Source organism: Meriones unguiculatus, chromosome 20, assembly GCF_030254825.1.
Source record: "Meriones unguiculatus strain TT.TT164.6M chromosome 20, Bangor_MerUng_6.1, whole genome shotgun sequence".
Classification (NCBI taxonomy): domain Eukaryota; kingdom Metazoa; phylum Chordata; class Mammalia; order Rodentia; family Muridae; genus Meriones; species Meriones unguiculatus.
In genome coordinates this window covers 22,465,185-22,486,864 of record NC_083367.1, presented here as the reverse complement: position 1 = coordinate 22,486,864, position 21,680 = coordinate 22,465,185, and the positions used below count along the sequence as shown (strand labels likewise).

Sequence of the window (21,680 nt, the reverse complement as noted above, 5' to 3'; positions counted from 1 at the left end):
AATAATGTATTAATAAATCGAAAAATATTTTGTGATATTATGAAAGGAAAAGAAGATAAAGGACTCAAAGGGAAAAGACAAAAAGGGGTCTAACCATGAGAAGTCAATGTACTTGAAAATAACTGAACTGGCTATGGAGGAGACCTGTGATTCCAGCATTGAGAAGGCGTGGCAGGAGGATCCCGAATTTGAACCAGTCTTGGCCACACAGCAAGTTCTAAGTCAACAACTATAAAGCAACTTTATGAATGCATACCATCTTAAAATGAGAGCAAGCAGAACACAGCACGGTAGAGAATATTGGAGGTGTTGCACACCAGGCTGGACTGACTACAAGGCCATGTGAACACTAACACGAGATAGTTAACACTACTAAAGCCTTGTGCATGCATGGAAACTGGTCTCTCATCTCCAGAGCTTTCTAATCACTAAGCATCCTTTCTCTAAATTTAAATAGGGGAAAGGAAGCTACTTGAAAATAATTCAGAAAAAGTCTGCAAAAATATTAAAACCTAACAGAAATTCAAAACTATCATTTTGAATATATTTAAAAGTTTACGTTTTAAACTACCGTTTAAAATGTATTAGTAGAGCCACAAGATAAAAGAAAAATTTAGTATGTGTCACAATGGTCTAATCATAAACCTTCCTTTCTGTAAAGAGTAGACTTTGGTGGGGAAACCAAATTTATTACATTAGCCCTTAATGTCACTGAATCAAAGACACAAAAATTAAAAATAATCTGCCAAAGGTATTAGAATAAATTATTTCATATTAATTAGCATAACGAATCAGACTTTCAAAAAAATGCCTTGAAAAGACTGACAAAATTAATTTAAAAACTGAAAAAATGGGGCTGGAGAGATGGCTCAGTGGTTAAGAGCACTAAGCCTCCTCTTCCAAAGGACTCAGATTCAACACCCCATGGCAGCTCACAACTGTCTGTAACTCCAGTTCCAGGTAGTCTGACAACCTTACACCAATGCACATAAAATAAAATTAAAGGAATTCTTTTTAAAAACTGAAAAAATATTATCTTCTAAAACATAACCTAAGAGCTGAGAGTACTAATACTCAACCCAGCAACTGGGAGGCTAAAGGAGGACAGAATGAGCTGGAAGCAGCATGGGCCACACAGTAAACTGTGGGCCAACAGGAATGACAGAAAAAAACTGTCCAAACAAAGGCAAAATTTTAAGAAATGGCAAAACAGGAATCAGAAGTAACAAGTATTATAGGTATACTTATTTCTGTAGCAAACAAATATATAATTATGTTTACAGATGAATACATACACATATAGTGCTGAAAGTTAACTAAAGTTAAAACAGAAAAAGATGTAGACAAAAAACGAGCACTTAGAGATGATAACTTAAAATTATGGAAAGGCACGAGAAAAAGTGTGTCTGTGTCTGCATGTATAAGAACTCGGGGGGTGGGGGTAAGAACACAGTGAGCCTCAGACACATATGAAGACACAACAGCCCAAGGTTTTATAAAACTCTGTCCGATGGCCAATCTGAAGAGAGCACAGCCAAGTACAGAAGGAGAGGGGAAGTAGAAGAGAAAGCTCAACGAGGTGTGCCCATGAGGTTGTAACGGATAAGCAAACACATCATTTAGAGGGGCTGAAGAAGTGAAAGCAGAAAAGTTAGGCAAAAAGAGAGTTACATGAACATCTTCAGAAAAATTACTGAGCCTAGTACAGAAAACATTTTAAGAGGAGATGCACTGTACTGAGATGTTTCTGTAAACAAGTGAACACCTTTTAAGAGAGCACTAGAGACAGGCAGGATGTGTGTCAGGTCCCCTTGACCCACAAACATTGCCGTGCAGGGCACTGCGGCCATCACCCACAGACCTGTGCAGAGCAGCAGATAATGTGGGTCCAGATGAGGCAAACACAGCGACACTGCTCTCATACGGTAAACGTGTTTCTCACAGAGGAGGTAAAACACAGCAACACTGCTCTCATACGGTAAACGTGCTTCTCACAGATGAGGCAAACACAGCAACACTGCTCTCATATGGTAAACGTGCTTCTCACGGTTGATCTGGTGCCATGGTTTTCTGCTTTTCTCTTCTTGGAAGCGGAATACTGACATGTCTAAATCCCTAAGCATCAGAAAACCGTGAGACTTTCTGAATACAAAGTGCACATTAGATGAGGTGTTAGGCTATGAACTGACCTGTGAGCTCACTGTTAATGAGATGCAAAGACACATGTGAAAGAATGTCTCTTTAACAGAGGCATGTGTTACACATGGAGTGACTGATGGGCACGCTACCATGACTCATCAGTTACAGGACAGTTATCACACATGTGCTACAGAGATCGTCTCAGGACATGCTAACTCAGGATTTTCAGTCACTGGGTGAAATATGATTAAGCCAGATAGTAAGAACTGTCCACATGCACACCTGTATACACAAATGCTTACTCATGGGTTAGACACAGAGTAGCAGGTCAGTGAGAAAGGAGTCAGAGATGATGCTGGGTTTCTGATCTGAGCAACAGATAATAGTAGTAAAGATAGAAAAAAGCAAGAAGTGGCAGTTCAGATGAGCAAAAGAAAAGAAAAATATCAGTTTCAGAGTAACAACTGTATGACTCGGTGCATACATGTCTCCCTTCAGCCTCCTCTGTGAAGTGGGAATTCTCATTTGCTCACTTCGGCATAGCACCTGCATCGAAAAGTTGTTTTAAAAAGCACAGCACTTGCCACACACCGCAGCACAGGAAATGTGCATTCAAGTCCTTCTCCTTCAACTATGATCTCAGGAATAATAATCAATGACCATGAGTGCTTATGTTTCTACACGAGTCATAAAATAATAAATCACACACACACAAACACAAGCACACACACACACACACGCATACCCATGTGATCCCATGTAAAAATAACTATAAATCATAAATATATTAGAAGAAATTTTTCACACCCAAGTGGTTTTTTTTAATTCATTTATAGAATGATGAAACAATAGTACTTCCTATATAAATTACCAAAATACCATTCTGAAGTATCAAATTTCTATAGAAACTTCTAATGGGTAAATGTTTTTGTACTTGATTTAAAAGACCTCAGGACTGTAATTTCTTTCAATGTAGCATTTATAAAAATGTATACATACACTCAAAATGTGACAATTTTCCACAGCCTAAAAATTAGTTACACAATTACAAAGTCTTATGTAATTACAGGTACAAACATAAAAAGCTATCACAGAAATTCCCTTTCCAGCCAACATTATATTTGCTTATACACATTCCATTACTAAAATAACAGAAACAATTTCTAAGCTACTATAGAATTTATTTTATAAACAAATATTTATGTATATATACAAATATATACATGTGAACATAAAAGAAAGTTGATACATAATTCGTTTTCAATATATAATGAACCAAATACATGTTCAATGCCAATCTAAAAGACAGCAGAAACTCACAAACTCGTTCTTTTTCTTGTGCTTTCTTATCTGCAGTGCTTCCTTTTATATCCCAGACACCTCCCTGGCATTATCATCGGGGCGACACTAGGTGCAACTTACATAAAACAGCTATTCCTCTTTCTTTTGAGAAAGGTTAGAAGCAAAGCAGGTAAGAAGGAAGAGGGAAGGCACAAAGTGAGGTGCCTGCACTGAATGCACTCGTGGTTGTAGACGTCTCTAAGACCCACGTCCTTCATGATGAGAATGACAACATCCACAGACACAGGTCATTTAAGGAACAAAGAGAGCAAAGAGCAGAGACAATCCTGTTAAGCATCTTCCACATCACTTAGAACTAATTTACTGTATTACGTTGATCGCAGTAAACACAAGTGTCTTTGCATGTCAACATGGATATTTGAAACAGAAAGTAAAGCTAAAACACTCTCAACATCCCTGAGCTACCAAGACAGCAGCAGCTGGTGCACAGTTGGTGTAAACATCCTCACAACAGCCTATCTACCAATGAGCACAACCTGCTCTATGCCAAGGACCACAGCCAAGGGTGGAAGCACGGAGAGGCATTGTGGGCTCCCCGCTCTGAGCCTCAGAAACTGTGGCATGTCACAGTCAGAAGGGCGACCTTGTCAAGCATAGGCCTGACATGCCGGTAGCCAGGAAAAGAAAATAGGAAGGCTAGGAAATTATCTTAAAAAAGAGATTTACACACACACACACACACACACACACACACACACACACACACACACACGGAATAGCAAAGCAACTGCCAGAGGGGGGAAAAACACTAAAAGTGGTAAAAGAAATCTCCTAAGTGGTAGTTTCAATCCTAATCAGCCAACAAAGGGGCACACAGTCCTAAGTATAGCTTACAAGGTACTGTTGTTCTTTATAAAAATTACTCCATCATAAAAATAAAAAATATTTCAATGTGGATCAAGAGCAAATGTGTGGCTTTCTGGGCAAAGAGAACACTTGCGTAGGGCTCATCTCTGAGGAGTAACTGCGAGTTGCCAGCTCTTGATACAATTAGACTCTTCCCTGGCCACTGCCTGTACAGACATCTAGGTGGCAAGTCCTAGATCTAGTTCTTACACTAGAGGAGGTAAAAGACTAGAAAAGCAAAGGCAGTGCTGGGGGAACCCTGACTGTGATGCTAACCCTACATTTTGCATGGTGTGGTTTTATAGCCTCCAACACAATGTGGGACTTGGACTGTGGCTCAGCAGAATACCGGATATGCTAGCTTACATTCAGCTAAGACTACTGGTAAACAATACAAATGTAAACACGCACATACACACACACTATACACACTCAGAGACACGCACACACACACACACACACACACACACAGAGCCACACTCATACACACATTCAGAGACACACACACATTCAGAGATACAACAAACACACACACAAACATATACACTCACAAAGATACAACCTACACATACACACACAGACACATTCACACACAGACACACATATATACACACATACACACTCTCTGACACACAGAGACACTATTACACTCAGACACACACAGACATATACACATACACTCAGAGACACACATACATACATTCAGAGACACATATACACACATACACATGCACAAACACATATACATACACACACAAACACAAATACACTCACACACAGACATGCACCTACAATCAAGAAATAGTGAAGCAGCTGCCAGGAAAAAAATATATTACTACTTAGAGGACAGTCACTCAATTTTTACTAAGAAATAACACTATGTAAGAAATATTAACACTACTTTTTATCACTCTAAACAAAAGACCATTATACCTGATTAATAATTTTTCCTTGATATTCGTGATTATTAGAAATTCAGTTTTATCTACAAGGGCTTGATTACAAAAACTAACAAAGTATTCTCTAAATAATGAAAAGAAAATTTAAAAAAAGAAATTAAGTTGGTCAGACATATTTGGTATTAAAATTTTATTCTGCAGGAAAAGCAGCCTATAGGTGTCACATGGCGACCACCAAGCAAATCCGCTCCCCAGGGCCTCCCTCACAAACACACTCAGCCAGTCTGAAAAGTAGCAAGCGTGGCTGCATTTTGAAAATGTTCTCTGGTGATTCATACCCTTGCTGAGGACCAGTGCCATCCAAGAGGCATCCTTCCTTATCCACTGACTGACTACAAGCATCCTAATGGGCTCTGCTGCTGTTGAGCTTTGTGAGGGCCAGGCACACAGCCATCAGCAGCAAAAAGGAGAGATCCACACTTCAGAACCTACCCTAAAGAGACTGTTAGAGGTCTGGTGAAAACTATTCAAATGACATGCGACATATTCCCAAAATCTCTCTATATATGTTTATTTTAAAAAGGGTGCCTTAAATTCTATAAAATATATACCATATAAAAATAATTTCTGTATTAATCCAACTCCAACACATACATGGTCCCTTAAAAGATTTTCATTTCATCATCAAAAATGCACCTTAGCTATATTTCATAGTACTTTCAAAATTCAAGAATTTTAAAATTTTCTAGTAGAAAAATTCAGTAGTCATCTAAGTAAAACAATAAAGCTAGGAATGATGCCAATAATACTTGAAAATATAAAATGTCTCAGCTGTGCTGTGTATCCTAGGAACCATCTTCATACTGTGATAATCCCAAGTAGTTGCACTTCCATTTAAGAAAAAAAAAAAAAGCACAAAAATAATTCATAGAAAAAACTTAAGTTGGATATCAAATGAAATATCTGAGGTTCAATTCACAATATCATGTTTCCATATGCACAATGTAAACATACACTCTTATGAGCTAGCAACTTCAATGACACCAGTCATTACTCCAAGAAGATAACGTAAAAAAATTCTCAGTGCAGAAATCCTTATCAACCTAGGTTGTTATAACAGACTTAAGACAATTTTAATAAAAATCACAATTTGAATCCCATAATATAAAATGATCCTACAAAGATTTTACATTAAGATTAAAAGCTTACAGCAGTAGCCAAGTTTTCCTTTTGTTCCTATTCTCTAGTAAATGCTTTCCTTTGATTAGCTTTTACAATGTCATCCGGAGATGCTGATTTGAAGTCAAATGGCGTTATTGCTACAAGAGGACTTATTTCTTTGTCTGATACATCTTGAACTTGTCTACTATAAAGGAAAGTCTTGTAGAGTTCAAGAGTGTGCCTTTTGCAGCTTTTCACTGGGTAACGAAGACACAGCGTTGAAGCAAAAGCTGAAGGCCTAGCAGCAAGGGCCTTGGTCCACGACACAGATAAAGGTGCTTTCCTAGGAAGAGAGCCCTTTTTGTTTTTCTTACTTTCCTTAGTAGAGCTGGAATGTTCCCCTAACTTTGAACTTAGAACTTTAGCCTCTGGTGTTGGAGTAACTGAGAGGTCAACTACAGGCTTTGGGACAGGCTCTGGAGTTTTTATCAGGACACTAAGATCGATATTTGAATCAACTCCAGGACTCCTCATTTCAGATAAACTAAGCTCAAAGGAGTCTCTCTTAATCTGAGAGTTGTCTAGTTCAATCGATTTTGCAATCAAATCAGAAAGGGACAAATTCTCCAGGTCTCTCGTGGGAGACGCTTTACAAAATGCCAACGAAGACAGAGAGCCTGTTAACTCCGATACTGTGTTGGAAACCTGAGAGCGGTCTGCCAGGTGTGCCAGGGGAAGGGAGCCCAAGCTGGCAGATGGGCTACACAGACCAGGCAAGGCAAAGAACTGGCTGCGACTGTTCTCTCTGTGTTCCTCAAACAGGTCAGCCAGTGACGGACTTCCACACTGGGAAAACAGTAAGGTGTCATTTTTCACAATATTATTCTTGGCTCCTTGTCCAAGCTCAGTGCTTATATTGGAGTTAAAATTGTTTTCAACTGGGCTAGATAGGTGCAATGGGTTATTTAAAGTTCCCAAGATGCTCTGCATTGGAATACTCCGAAAATCAGGTAGTGAACTGCTCTGAACACCCAAAGAACCACTAGCTGCTATGTTCCCCCGCATTAAGGACTTTAAGTCTGGTATTCCTTTGAGAGTAAAATCATCTTCAGGAGCACACTCAGACGGAGGAGGACGCAACATATCAGCATCTAGAGTCTTAGGGAGCTGGCTCTGTGTACTGTCTGAGGGTGGCAGTCTGACTGACGGCTGGCTTGCACAGGAATCTCTTGGCATATCATCAATCAGGTGAGCTAGAGACAGCTCTCTTGTTAACTTACATGATTCTAGTTCCTTTTCACTTTTGGGTCTCTCAAGTTTCTTTTTTCTATGAAGTAAATATTGACTTGGCACAAGTGAAGAACTGTGTGATCCATATTTTGCTACTGAGCTACAACATTCAGATTTGCTACTGCTATCCAAGTGATTTTCTGATTGAGGATAAGAATGTTGAACATTTTCGGGTGAAACTTCAAAGGAAGAAAGTAAGACTCCTTACCTTACAAGAGCCATTAATGTTCAGACAAGTGAGTTGACATTCGCAGAAGGCAGTCACAGCAACCAAAAGGAGACATGAAATGAGGCATTTAATTACTAAGTGCTTCCCTCGATCTTGACATAAGTAAAGCGATACTTGTTCAATATTTAGCAACAGGACCATAAGGAAAACAAAGAAGGAATAATACCTCTAACAACCTAAGGTGACCTTCATACTATGTTCACTGGAGTATGTAATGGTAAGTACCTATGTTCTAATTGTCATGTACTAAATCATCAATTTCATGAATGTGAAGCTCTGTCATAGTGAAATTATCATGATTACCTCATTAAAACTTCTTTAAAAAATTTAAAAAGTGGGTTGATTTTGTTCTATTTTAACACATTAAAAACAACAAGCAAATAACAGCTGTGATTTTCTGTGTTCCAGGGACCATCAATACAGAAGACATCATCATCATCATGATCAATTAAAAGTACATGCCTTTTGATACCTAACATCAATTAAAAGCCCCTTCCCCACAGAAACGCACTGACTTCAATAAGCTGTATGTAATTTTGCAGAAGTCTGCCCCCAACATTGAAGGACATACCAATCCAGTTAATAAATGATCATACTCCCAGTAACAGAAACCATGCCAATTAATACAACTGTACCTCAGTTGTCTATGTCCACAAAATTCAACACCCCAAACCCCACACATTTAAAACTAAAAATCTACTCCTGTTTTCTTACATGTTAGCTAAAAATCAAAGTGTGAGGAGTAGAACTTCAGTACTTACTATTCCTTAATGACACTTCAATTACCATGAAATTACAATTACCCATGATGTAAGTACAGAGGGATTTTTTTTATATTAAGGACTGGGTTCATATCTCTGTCTCATCTCCTTAGGATTAAAAATGGCAACAGTTCAATAAGAAACTAAGGGAAATGTTCTCTCTGATTTTGTTTCCTTTGTGCTGTTGTTACACAAACACTGAAACAGGAAGGGTGAAAATTCCCAAGCCAGAGGCTAGAGTTGGATCAGTGGTAAGGATCACTGGTCCCTCTCCTCCTGCGGAGGACCCCAGCACCCACACAGTGTGTCACATCTACTGACTCAAGTTCCAGGGACTGGACACCTTCTTCTGACCTCCAATAGCACTGCACATGTGGCGCACAGATATAAATGCAGGCAAAATACTCATACATACAATACAATAAAATTTCAAAACTTAAAAAAACTGCAAACTAGAAAGCCAATTGATAACAAGTGAGCTAACTAAAGCGTCCAAGCACCACAAAAGGGCTGAAAGAGAGCGCAAGTGAAAGCATACCTTTTGATGGCTTTCCTGCAGGCACGCCTCTTTCGCTCTTCCCCTTCAAATTCTGCACACTCTCTTGTTCCAAGACCATGGACAAAGCCTTCTCCACGTCAAACTTGTGCTGCAGAATTGCTTCAGTCAATATGTCATCAGGCACAGCATCCCCCAGGACCTCTCTCATGTGATCCAGGCATGAATAAAGGTGAGCTAGAACAAAAGAGATTAAACAGCACCTTAAAAGAGCTCTAGATCTTCTCATGTGCCCAGATTTTTTAATTATACTAGGATATTCAAACTTTCCTTTCTTTGGTAGAAATTATTTGTAATGGTTATATTTTTTTCTACTACGTAGCTGTCTCCTCACATCTCATTATTATGAAGAAATCAAGGTAATCAATGTTTCTGAATAACACCTGGAAACATATATAGACGAGTATACAGTAACACCCACTCTTGGTACAGGATGAGGTTGCACCATGTCTCCACAACAATACTGCCTACTGGTAAAAACCACAAATGGGCAGAGCTGGAGAGGCGGGTCGGAGGGCAGAAGCAGGCACACTTCTCCCAAGCACCAGGCTGGGCAGGTCAGATCAGGCCAGAACTCCAGCTCCAGAGGATCCAATCAATATCCTCTTTGAGGTCTATAGGCACCTCAATCTACCTATGTGCACATGCCAACACACAGACATATACACACAATTAAAAATAAAACAACTTTAAATGGAACACTAACATTTGACAGTGATGGTGGAATTTATAGCAATCACTTCAGCATGCCTAGAAAAGGGAGAGGGACTATGAACTTGGAAACCACATACATGACTTGGTGAACCCAGTTCATCACTATTTCTTACATGTCAAAAATTACTACTTAAAAGGTTTTTTTCAAATTAATGATGATCTCTGCAGAGCCAACAAAAATCATCCTCTAAAGTTATTAAAACAATTTAGCATGAAAATAGTCAAGTCCAAAAATTTAAGAAGAAAATGAACATCATTTTTAGAACCATATTTAAACCTGGGATTCTGTTGGTTAAAGACTATAAAAAGTCAGCATAAAAAGTTAGTGTAACACATATCAGTCTTCATATCCTTAAGAGTTAAAAATGGGACCAGGTACCTAGAGGCTAAAGAAGAAAACAAATCCTCATTCAGACATTTACAGCACTTGAGATTTTCACCCCGAGCATCTCCAGTCCTCAGGGGACTGTGTTTGCCAGGCATGTTGTACTGCAAGCTTCATGCACCCCAGGAGCTCCGATGCTGAGCATCTAATTTGAGGCATTTCTCATCAAGGCTCCCTCTGTAAATGTTTCATTTCATGCTTCGCTGTACTTTTGATTATTGAAATAAATTCCTTAAATACCAGGAAAATCTTTTCTATGGCTTGAATGACACCTGAAGCAATGTCAATGTGCAATTTATTTGTAAAAGAAAACCAAAATATAGCCTTCTCAAACGTTTAAAAGAGTTGAAAATAAGCAAACAAACAATGCTGTTACTCTTCACAGGTTCTACTTTGAAACGTCACTCACACAGACATGACCACCAGAACAGTTGCAGGCTGTTACTCTGGTCTTTAATGCCTTTTTCCTTAAGCTTCTGAGAAGCCATCGTTCTGGTAAATAAAGCAACTCCTATCAATTAACCATCAGCTCTACAAAAGCTTGTGAACAAAGATTCTTTAAAAATTCTTTTAACAAATACCTGGACTTTTTCTTCCATGTAAAAGATGAAAGGATGAGAAAACTCAGAATCATAAATCCTGTTACTCAACAGCTGTTATGCTTAATGTAATCAATCTCTCAATCACAGAGACTTCTCACAAAACGCATAAGACAAATTTTCCTTCAAAGTATAAGATATGCTTGTATCATTGCTGTCCATGATCATGACTATGAATAACTTCAATAAAATTCACAAATCCTTACTTGGCGAGTAAACACTTTCTGCTAATGAAGACATGTGTCTTTAAGAAGGCATACCTTGGTCAATGTCACTCAACTGGTGACTTGAAGACTCTTTCAGATCTTCATAGCTGTACTCTTCTACAGGGTTGTCACGTCGAGAGTAAATAAACTGAGCAGCTGGAATAAAAACAAGAAGTGCTGTAGCACAGCCAGTTCCCAAGGTTTCCTCACGCTACAGCACAAGTTAAGATAGGGAGGGGCTGTAGCTCACTGGCAAAGCGCGCCCCTAGTATGTGTAAGGACCTCAGCTTGATTCTCAGCACTGAAAACAAAAGCCAAAAACTAAAAATTCTGAGGCGAAGCGGATGGCTGGGGTTAAGAGTGCTGTTCTGCAAGCATGGTGATCTGACTGTGCACGCCCATGCAGAACATGCTGAACAGCAGCAGGGCTGCACATGCCTGTAGCCCCTGTGCTGGAGGACAGAGACGGACGACACCCAAGAGCAGCCGGCTGAGCCTCAACAGCAAGTGTACAGCTCAGCGAGAAACCCTGTGTGAAGGCGCTAAGGCAGAGAGAGGAAAACCTCAGGATGTCCTGGTCTGGCCTCTGCATGCTCATGCACAGGGAAAGGCATCTGCACACCTGCATGCCTGCATCACCCACTCACTCACTCATGCACACACACATGCATGCATACACATTTACATACATATGCACAAGCACACTCAAGCACACACACAGGTGTGCACACACAAAAGCACAACACACACATGTACATACTCGCACACACATATTTTCATACTCACGTGCACAAGCACACTACACACACATACACTTTCACGCACACACATAGGCATGCACAAATTTGCATGCATGAATACACAGCACAAATAGGAACATCACTCACAGTGGTCCATATTTGACAAGAGTGATGAAATTAGAAATATTCCAAGATGATAGTTCTACAAAAAGGTCCTTAAAACTAAGCACTCAGTAATCCCTTACTCGTCTTCCTTCTTTCCCCTAATCTCCAAGACCATTCCATTAAAAGTCTCACTAGACTTTCAGGGTGAAGCAGAAGTTATGACTTGCAAGCTCCTGCACCACCAGCTAGAAGCCTCTGTTTCTGGGGCGTTTCCTACTGTTCCACCTTCCCAACAACAAAAAGAATCCAATGTCAGACTCCCAGACTCATACTATGGCCACTGTTCTAGACGTCCTTGCTAGTGGTTCAGACGGCCACGGAGGTTAGCAGAATAAGGAATCAAAGAGGCTGAGGTCAGGCAGGTGGCAGAGGGTCAAGGACAAGGGCAGCCCAAACCTTGAAGTTGAAATCAAAACCCAACAGCAACTACTACAAATAAAAATCAAAGCAGAGCTGAGAAAGTAACAAATGTACAATACTTTCCTTTAAATTTTTAAATCTCAAGTTTCAGGGCATTTTCTGAAAGTTTCCCATAGTAGCTTTTAAGTTTAAGATCCTCTGACATGCTTGAAAGTCCAAGAATTCCAAGTCCAGAACCTGCCTATGATCAACTCTTAAATGCCTCCACATAATAACTTTGTGTGCACATTAAAGACACAGCTCTTGGCATCTTCCCTGGAGCATCTGATAAAGTGGTGCTGGAAAATAATTCTCTGTTCTTGCACTCCGCCAGGGAGGCTTAAGAAACACTGTCCTGCTGGCAGTGCTGGGGCATACCTTTGATCCCAGTTCTTGGAGGCAGGGACAGGTGGATCTCTGAGGTCAAGGCCAGCCTGGTCTACAGAGTGAGCTCCAGGACAGCCAGTCTAGTTTGTACATCATCATCCGTCACCTGCTACACGACATCCCCTCCCTGCTCAAATACCTCCAGTCAAAGCTCACACAGACATAAGATAAAAAAGACCTTTCACAACGGGTTCCCACTTGCCCTCCAGTTTTCTCTCACACTGTAATTTATATGAATTTCGTGAGTCTCCCAAAACAAACATCACTCAGTAGTCGCTGCTGTACCTACATGCTCCCCAGTTCTTCAGCCCCACTCAGCCCTCCTGCCGAGCATGCTCAGACTTAGGGCAGATTCATTCTCTACCCTCAGACTACAGCAGCACACTGTCAGAACAGGATCTTACACAGTAAAAAGAAAAAGAAAAAAAAACTGTTCTGTAATTGAAAAAAAAAAAAAAAACATGTAATTGATGCTGAGTAAAAGTTCAGAACTAAAATATATCAAAGGACTACTTCCATTTGAGCTGGCTGAAACAAATCCACTATTCAAGTTGCTTTTCCTGGTTCTTTGCTATGAGTGCCCTGACATGCATTCAATAATCAGTACGGAAAATTTTTCTAGAGGAAATTTTTAAAGAGTTGCATTTAAAAAGAATCACCTTTCGTCAAGAAAAGTATGCTTAGAAATCAAAAGTACATGCACTGTGGCTAAAGCTTAGAAGTTTCTATTAACTGGGAAAGCAACTCAACTCCAGGCTTCAGTAGACCACGAGTGTAGTCTGTTTGCCTCCTGAATGACTAGAAGAAGGTAGACTTAGTATTCCATTTAGCTCAGGAGAAGAAGCACTCTTGTAAAGAGTATGCATGCACTGAGGCGCCTGGTCTTGGCTATGGAAGAAGCCTGTGCACATGTCTGTGAGCCGTGTTCTTTACCTAAACTCTTTCCTCCCCATCTGCTTTTGCTCCTAGTATTTTATTTACTACAGCAATGAAGAAGCCAACTGGGACAGCCTATGCTGGCTGGAACCTGACATCCAACCCAGGATAAGCTGAAGTCTGGGCCTCCCTGCCGCAGTGTCCCCAATGGTAGGATCACAGCTGCCTGGTGTGTGTCGTAGGTTACTTTTCTGTGTATATTCCCATGAGATAATTCCAACGAGAAATGAAGAGTGTTGGAACAGTTTGTTACTTAAAGCAGCAGCCTGTGGCAGAACAACAGATCTGCTGCTGTGGCTTTGTTGGCTGCTTTGCGAAAGAGAGCCATCTTTATGACAGCTGTCACTGCTGCTGTACTCTGAGGTGATGTGACTGCTGCACCACAAATTTCCCTCATCCCGGACTGGTTTTGGATTGGCGGTGTGTTACTGCTAGCAGGGTGATAACAGGAGTCACACCCTGGATCTCTCAAATGCCTACTAAGCTACAAGCACGCCTACTAAGCTTTATGCCCCGCCCTGTAAATGTTCTAGAAAATAAGATTCCAACTTACATACTTTTGTTAAAAGTAAATTTATCACATAAGCAAAACCATTTAACTACCTCCTGTGTGATGAAGTCAACAGACTTCCGACTGTGCAGAAAGTAACCCATACTAGGGTGTCAGCAGTGTGAACAATGCCAGACACAGGTCAAGTCTGTGATCAGCCATCAGTAAGCCAGGCCACATGTTCTCTTGCGGAGAACTTCCGCAAGAACAGCTGCGGTGCAGTTAGCACACGAGGTTAAGTGTGGCCTGTCTGTAGACGTGGGTCTGTTTGTGAGCAGGCTCTGCTGGACCAACAGTCCACTTTCATACATCCCATCCTCAATACACCCTGTCGGGCCTCTGTAGCCATGCTGGCCAAGAACTTGCTATATACACCAGACTAGCATCAAGCTCACAGAGAATAGCCTGCTTCAGACTCCTGAGTGCTGGGAGTAAGAGTATGTGCCATTATCGCTAACAGACCTCAACTTGTGTAAACCTCTCAAGCCTGTCTAAATACTACTATTCTTTTCCTAAATGAATGGTTCCAAATGCCAGTCTAATATTCAAGAGATTCCTGATATAGAATTTATTACTGTCTGTAGAGGTTTTAGAATTTCACTAATGGTCCTCTATCATTTTAGCAGATTTATATTAAATCATGTTACATAGAATGTTAGAAAATCAAAGTCTTCAAAGCTTTCCTTAAACTGCTTAATTTTTGTTTAATACGTCTCAACTCTTATAGTACAAGCATGAGGTTCTGAGTTCAAAACCCTAATACCCATCAAGGCCAGGTTGCCCACGCACATGTCTGCAAACCCAGTGTTCTCTGAGGATTGTTGGCCACCAGCCTAACTCACAGCTCAGTGAGATCCAGTCTTAAAGAACTAAGGGGAAGCACGGTATAAGATCCCTGGAGGGCCTCCTCTACAGCCCCACGTAAACACAAAAAAGCATACGGGCATTCAGGTGCGCACATACATCAAGGTGCTCATGCACATGAACATGCAGACACAAACACATGCACACAGGCACGTACACACATTCAAGCACACACACGGAAATAAAAACAAAAATTACTCATGGGCAATGAAAGTAGTGTAGGTGAACTTGGTGGGACATACTTGCAAACCTATCTAAGTGTGGCCGGAGCTGGGGAACCACCATGAGTTCAAGGCCACCATGAACTACGTCAAGTCTATTTTTTTGTTCTCAAATACGCTGTTATAAAAACTTTAAATGTTAACATGTGTGCTCAAGGACAGATACACATATACATGTCTTTATCAACTTACATACTATAGTCTCATGAACATTCTGGCCCAGGATGGCAATCACATATACTTGACACTTTTTTTTTTTTTAATACCTTACCGGTCGATGGTGAAATACAGTAGTCATCCTCCACAGACTGGCTGTACAAATCATCATCTTCAAAATCTAAAACACAAAACAAGTTCATTCACAAGTTAAATCAGTCTTCTTACTAATGAGGAAATGTCTGAAATATCTACAGAGTAAGTTATAATATCAACTTTCAATTTCTTGTCTTCAAAGTACAAAACATGAGAAATTACTACAGCTCCTTCCCGGCAACACTTAGTTGAGCTAAGTACCTGCCAAACATGTACACTAAACTAATGTGTCTATAAGTTAACACATCAAACTGTTTAAAATCCCGCAAGGAACATAAATAAATAAATAGACATTATAAATAAAGTTATACCAAAAATAAAGTTATACCAGAGACATTTCAGTACAAAGTGTGTAGACATCCGCAGCTTTCTCAATCCCAGAGATCTACCGGACCAGAAAAGGCTAACCACAAAACTGTATGAATGCTCAGCATGGAAACACAGAGCGGTCTGGGAGCACATATGAAGACAACTCAATTTCCCAGGAACAGACCATTCAAATCAACTCTAAAGGACGGAGTTGGCCAGCTTCCTAGGGCATTCACACAGCAGGAATAGCATGCTTAAAGCCTAACACCAAATCCTGTGCCAAAGAAAATTTGTATGACTGCTATTAATGAATAAAAATATGTGAATCAATGAAACCAAACTCTTATCCCAAATTTAAAAATGATATTCACAGACATAAAATTATATATATATATACGTATATATATACACACACACACACGTTATCTTTAGATATTACCAATCACTTTTACTAGTTCAGCTGACCTAAAGTGCTACAATATAAATATACGAAGAGAATTCTTCCCTGCAATCTTCCTAAAGTGGTTCATTTATTCAACAAAATATTGGAGTGATTTACTACACACAAGGTATCACACTACACCTAAAATTAAAGTAAGACTTTGAAAAGAGTGGAGACAGGCTGCAGACAAAGCTCAATTTCTTGCCCATTATGCACAAAGGTCACCCAGCTCTTGGGAAACAGATTCAGAGGCAGGAGGATTAGCGGTTCATCATTCTTGGCTATACAGTGAGTACAACTCCAGCAGGGACTACATGAAACTGCCTTAAACAAACAAACAAACAAACGAACAAAACTAGTACTTGAGGCAGTCACGAACAGCACTCGAAATTACACAGAAAAATAAAATAGGTGTTAGACCAAAGAATCACCAGGTTTTAGATCACAGACTATAATGAAATGAGAATACTTTTGTGATTTTTTTTTTTTTTTACTTATTGAAAGTCCAAAGGGAATCCCAAGTGGGAAGAGGAAAACTACACATTGAAAATGAACTAAACTTTTCTAAGCAGGAAAGGAGAAACATTCCAGGACAGGACAGCCTGGTTATGATGTCACCAATTGTTACAAAGAAATATAACCTGCCCTCAAGTAGCCAGGACAGGAAGGTATTTAGTACTCTCGGAGGACAGGGCAGCTCTCCTCAAATACTGTGCCCAGGAATCCTGATCTTTCTGATCTTACATAGCTCCCACAGCACTGTCATTACACCACGTGGAATCTCTCATGCTTTAACCACGTCACTTTTAAACAGTCCTCAGGAGCGGTTTTAAGTCCTCAGCTGTCACTGCATGAGGAAATAAATTTCTACAGAAATGAGTGTCCTTTATTTCATATCTACAAAACCTCTCCCAATCTAAAGTCACTTCTCAGTGGTAGTGGTCCGCAAGGCCGTCTTGTACAGCTAGTACAATAGTCTCTCGGTGAATGTCTGCCAAGTAAGACATTCCAGATCAACTGGGTCAAAGTCTCCAAAGAGATGCTGCCCAGGGTGTTAGGGTGTTAGCTGCCCAACCCTGTTGAGTACAGGAAAGTTCCCAATCTCGCAAGGGCGTCAATTAACAACTGACTTCTTAAATAGTACACGTTCCCCGTTTTAAAAAGCAGTGGGTGTCCTTTCCAACAGTTCACGTGTGTTTATTTTTAGCTTCTACGATGCTTGATGATGCTTATTACATCCATTCATTTCGTGACATACTCTTCCTAAAACTGCTTTACCTTAACCCTAGAGAATATGCACAAGCATATTTTTTTATTAAAAACAAGATCAGTGAGTCCTTTTCTATGACCTCCCCGCCAGTGTTTCATTTCCCTTTTAAAAAAACATTTACATTAAGTATTGTAAGTCAGTAAATGAGTAGACACTTGAGCCTTTTCAACCTGAATCCTTCCTGTTTCTTACATCCCCGATTTTGAAATTCGTTGAAAATTCGCAGTCAAAACGCACGGACACGGGCAAAACATTAAATAAATCTGACAGTTAAAGCAGGCCCACACTAAGCCAGCCTGTTTTATAAGCAAGTAAGGCCTCGTGGACATGTCTGAAGGAGGGCTTACGAGGCAGAGGCCAGAAACCGGCTCCCGAGTCCCAAATAAGACAATGAGAGAAGAGGTAGCGCTTAGGTACCGCACAGCATCGCATCCCAACCTCGCCACACATCCCTAGGCCTTGAGACGCTACACTCCCGGACCGTCCGTAAACGAGCTCAAGCCAAGAGGCCGAGATCACGCAAGCTGCCTTCCCTGGGGCTCTGATGCCCAGCTCGTTTCCCCACCGTCTCCCTCCCCGCCACAGACCCCAGTTCTACTGTGGCTACCGGGTCCGCGCGGAGGTAGAGCGGCCGGGACGCCAGCTGGGAGAGCTAAGATGACGGCCCGGTGCGGCCCTGCCACCCACCTTCGTTGTAGTTATAGCCCCGGACGTTCCGATGCCGGGCCATCGCGCACACAGGGCGTCTGTCACCGTCCCTTCCAAAGAACTCGGCTCAGACACCGACGGGGCACCCACCGCGGCCCGGACACCTCTTCCGCGCCATCTTGGCTTCCGCCAGGGCTCTCCGCCGAGTGTCTGCGCATGCGCGACGTCATACCCGCGCACGGCGTGACGGCAAGCGCTCAGGGTCATAGCCGGCCCTCCGGAAACGCATGCGCACTCGCCAGCCCCCGCGGAGCAAGGTCCCGCCCATAAGCAAATTGAGTGACGTGGACTTCAATGCCGGAAGTTCAGCAACCTCCACGCCGCTGAGCAGCGATCTTTCACCTACACCGGCGTTCAGGATTATTTTCCAGAATTGTTTTTTGTTTTTTTGGTCGTCTGAAAAGCTGCCTCTTTCGCTCAATGGAAAACAAGGACTTTGTTTCAGCTTTTAAGCTTTAGGTAAACTTGATGGGTAGTCAACAAACGTGTGTAAATGTGGCGTAATAATTAGGGAAATTGCTTCTTCCGGTTGCCCTTTGTGGCACTGTCCTGAGTGATGACTGAAGGGGGAGCTTCCAATCTACTCCCTGACGGCCTCCTCTCCAGATAGCTGGACCTAGCTGAATAAGAAAGCTAACTGAGCCTGAGCCACAGTGAGCCAGTAAGCAGTTTTCTTCTATGGTGTCGACTTCAGCTCCTGCTGACTTCCCTTATTTAGGAGTATGAGCCACGTAAGCCCTTTCCTCCCCCAAGTTGCTTTTGGTCAGTCTTAACACAGTTAAAAGATGGGTTTGTGTGTCAATTTAATACAAACTAGAGTCATCAGGGAGGAGCCTCCTGGAGATCCAACTATAAGGCATTTTCTCAACTAGTGATCAATAGGGAAGGGTCCACCCATTAGAGGTGGTGCCATCCCTGGGCTGATGGTCCTGGGTTCTACAAGAAAGCAGGCTGAGCAAGCCAGTAAGCACCCCTCCATGGCCTCTGCATCAGCTCCTGCCTCCAGAATCCTGCCCTGCTTGGGTTCCTGTCCTGACTTTCTTTCGGTGATGAACAGCAATGTGGAAGTGTAAGCTGAATAAACCCTTTCTACCCAGCATGCTTTTTGGTCATGGTGTTTTGCTGCAGCAATAGAAACCCTAACTAAGACACGGCAGAAGAATGAAGGCAAAAAAAAAAAAAAGAAGAAGAAGAAGAATGAAGGCAGAATGCTATATGTTGATAGTGCTGTTGGAGTAACTTTGAAAGCAATCAACAGTACATACTTAAGGTCTATTAATTTGAAATGTTTACACATAAATAAATGCCAGCAAAACCAGTAATCCAATCAAGACAATGAACGTATGCAGACTCTCAAGCATTTATATACAGAATGTAGAAATCTGAAAGTGTCCAGGGCTCCTTCTGCCCTCCATGGCTCCCTAACACGGCGTTTGGCAGCAGCTGGTCAGCTTTCTGTCGCTAAGAAACCATTTGTATTTTAGAAATTTTTGTGTTGATGAAATCTGACTATGTGCTCCTTCACTATTCAACTTAACTATTTTGAGATTCAGTCACATAGATACTAAAGAAAGAACTCCACTGTATGGAAATGTAGGGAAAAATGCAGGCACGGCCTGGCAACCAGCCCACGTGACACACTGCACTTCTAAATAAGAGGTATGCTATGCCCAGTGCCAGAGCACTGAATTCTGAAAGGGTGCGAGTAGCGGGTTGCTGGCCTGTGAAGAATCTGCATCTCCACGGTTCCTTTAATGGGCTGCTTCTGCATGGGAGTGCTCACTCTCCAATCTGAGGTAACGTAACATGCTCACCATCACGGTCCATAGCTTCCACTATATACGTGGTTGCTCATACGAAGTAAAGCAGATGCTGTTCCCTGAAACTGTCTCCGGAGTGGTTTATCTCCATGCCCTTTACCAGCCACGGGCATTACTGTCTTCAGGGATCCCCGGTAATGACGCATAGAAATACCACAGTTTGTATTTCTTTCATTAATCAATTGATACCTGCTTTGGTTGTTTCCAGTGTTAACTACTGCAAAAAAAAAAAAAAAAAAAAAAAAAAGGCTGCGTGAAAATAATGTCTATATTTCCTGGATAAATAGCTAGGCACAGAATGGTTAACTGATGTGGTTATCATTTACCGTTCCAAAAAAAATAATAATAATAAATGCCACTGCTAAGGGTAGAAATCAGTGGTAGAACAATTGCCTCATATACACAGAACCACAATTACCATTCCCAGCACCATAAAAGGAAAAAAAACAGAAAATACTCAACAGTTTCCAAAAGTGGTTGGACAATTTTACACATCCCTGAGCAATGGACTCTTTCACAGCCTTCCGAAACTCCGCACCATTTGAAGACATTTGATATTCTGATGAGCTCTTCCATGAAGTGTCTGTTTGACTCTTCCACTGGTTGATAATGAAGTGTTTGTCTTTTTATTTCTGAGCCTGGAGAATATTTTTTATATCCTGAATATAATTCCTTTATCAGATGTATGATTTGACATTATTTCTCCCAGCGTGTGACTCGTCGTTTTATTTCTTCTTGTAGGTAGAAGACGGAACTTGGGACCTTGAGGGTGCTACGTGGGCACTGAGCTGCATCCCCAACAATTTTCATTCTTATAATAGTGTTTTGAAAAGAATTGTTTGGGATAAAGTCCCATTTATTCATTTTTGTGCTTCATCGATTTTGCTATTAATTTTCCATCTAAAAAATCTTCACCAGAATAAAGGCCATGCAAATTTTCTCCTGTTTTTATGGTTTACATTTAGGTTTACGATGTTATTTTCAATTGAGGTTGTGTATGTTGAAGGCTTGGAACACAGTCTATTTCTTGGAAAATGGCTGTTTATTGCTTCAGTACCATTTGTTGAATGAATTCCCTACTAAATCCCATCTTCATCTTCATCAGTGAAGTTGTTCTTTCTGTGTGTTATTCTTGAATCAGCAGAAATAGAGTAGCTTAATAAATCTTGAAAGAAGTTGTTTTTTTTTTTTTCTTTCTTTCTCTTTATATTAGATAACACCACACTGTATAACACAGGCTGGCCTTGAACTCACAGAGATTCGCATGTCTCTGCCTCCCTGAGTGCTGGTGTTAAGGTGTGAGCCATTACAAGCAACTAAAATATTCCAACATAGGTAGACTTTCTCAAAGTTCTCTTAGCTTTGTTAGACTTTTATTATTTCCAAATATGCCACATTAGCATAAAATAG

At 40.9% G+C, this 21,680-nt stretch overlaps 1 protein-coding gene and 2 long non-coding RNA genes across 4 annotated transcripts in view; 2 read left to right on the top strand and 1 right to left on the bottom strand.

Moving 5' to 3' along the window:
- Hbs1l (HBS1 like translational GTPase) overlaps positions 1-18,626 on the bottom strand; it is a 65,024-nt gene extending 46,398 nt beyond the window's left edge. The window contains exons 1-5 of one of the 2 annotated variants that reach the window (XM_021640303.2): positions 18,430-18,617; positions 15,681-15,746; positions 11,202-11,303; positions 9,226-9,420; positions 3,101-7,900 (exon numbers count right to left, since the gene is read on the bottom strand). In XM_021640303.2, the coding sequence (XP_021495978.1) occupies positions 6,483-7,900; positions 9,226-9,420; positions 11,202-11,303; positions 15,681-15,746; positions 18,430-18,472 (1,824 nt within the window). In that variant the 5' untranslated portion in view covers positions 18,473-18,617 and the 3' untranslated portion in view covers positions 3,101-6,482. Of the gene's footprint in view, positions 1-3,100; positions 7,901-9,225; positions 9,421-11,201; positions 11,304-15,680; positions 15,747-18,429 lie in introns of those variants that run through there. The other variant, XM_021640302.1, reaches the window with a different exon arrangement.
- LOC132649452 (uncharacterized) lies at positions 7,527-8,745 on the top strand. Its single transcript, XR_009587894.1, has 3 exons — positions 7,527-7,655; positions 8,056-8,143; positions 8,335-8,745. It is a non-coding gene; the product is annotated as an uncharacterized LOC132649452 (long non-coding RNA).
- A 114-nt stretch (positions 18,627-18,740) lies between the features above and the next one.
- Positions 18,741-21,371, top strand: LOC132649464 (uncharacterized). Its single transcript, XR_009587912.1, has 2 exons — positions 18,741-20,246; positions 21,012-21,371. It is a non-coding gene; the product is annotated as an uncharacterized LOC132649464 (long non-coding RNA).
- Positions 21,372-21,680: the final 309 nt, after the last annotated feature.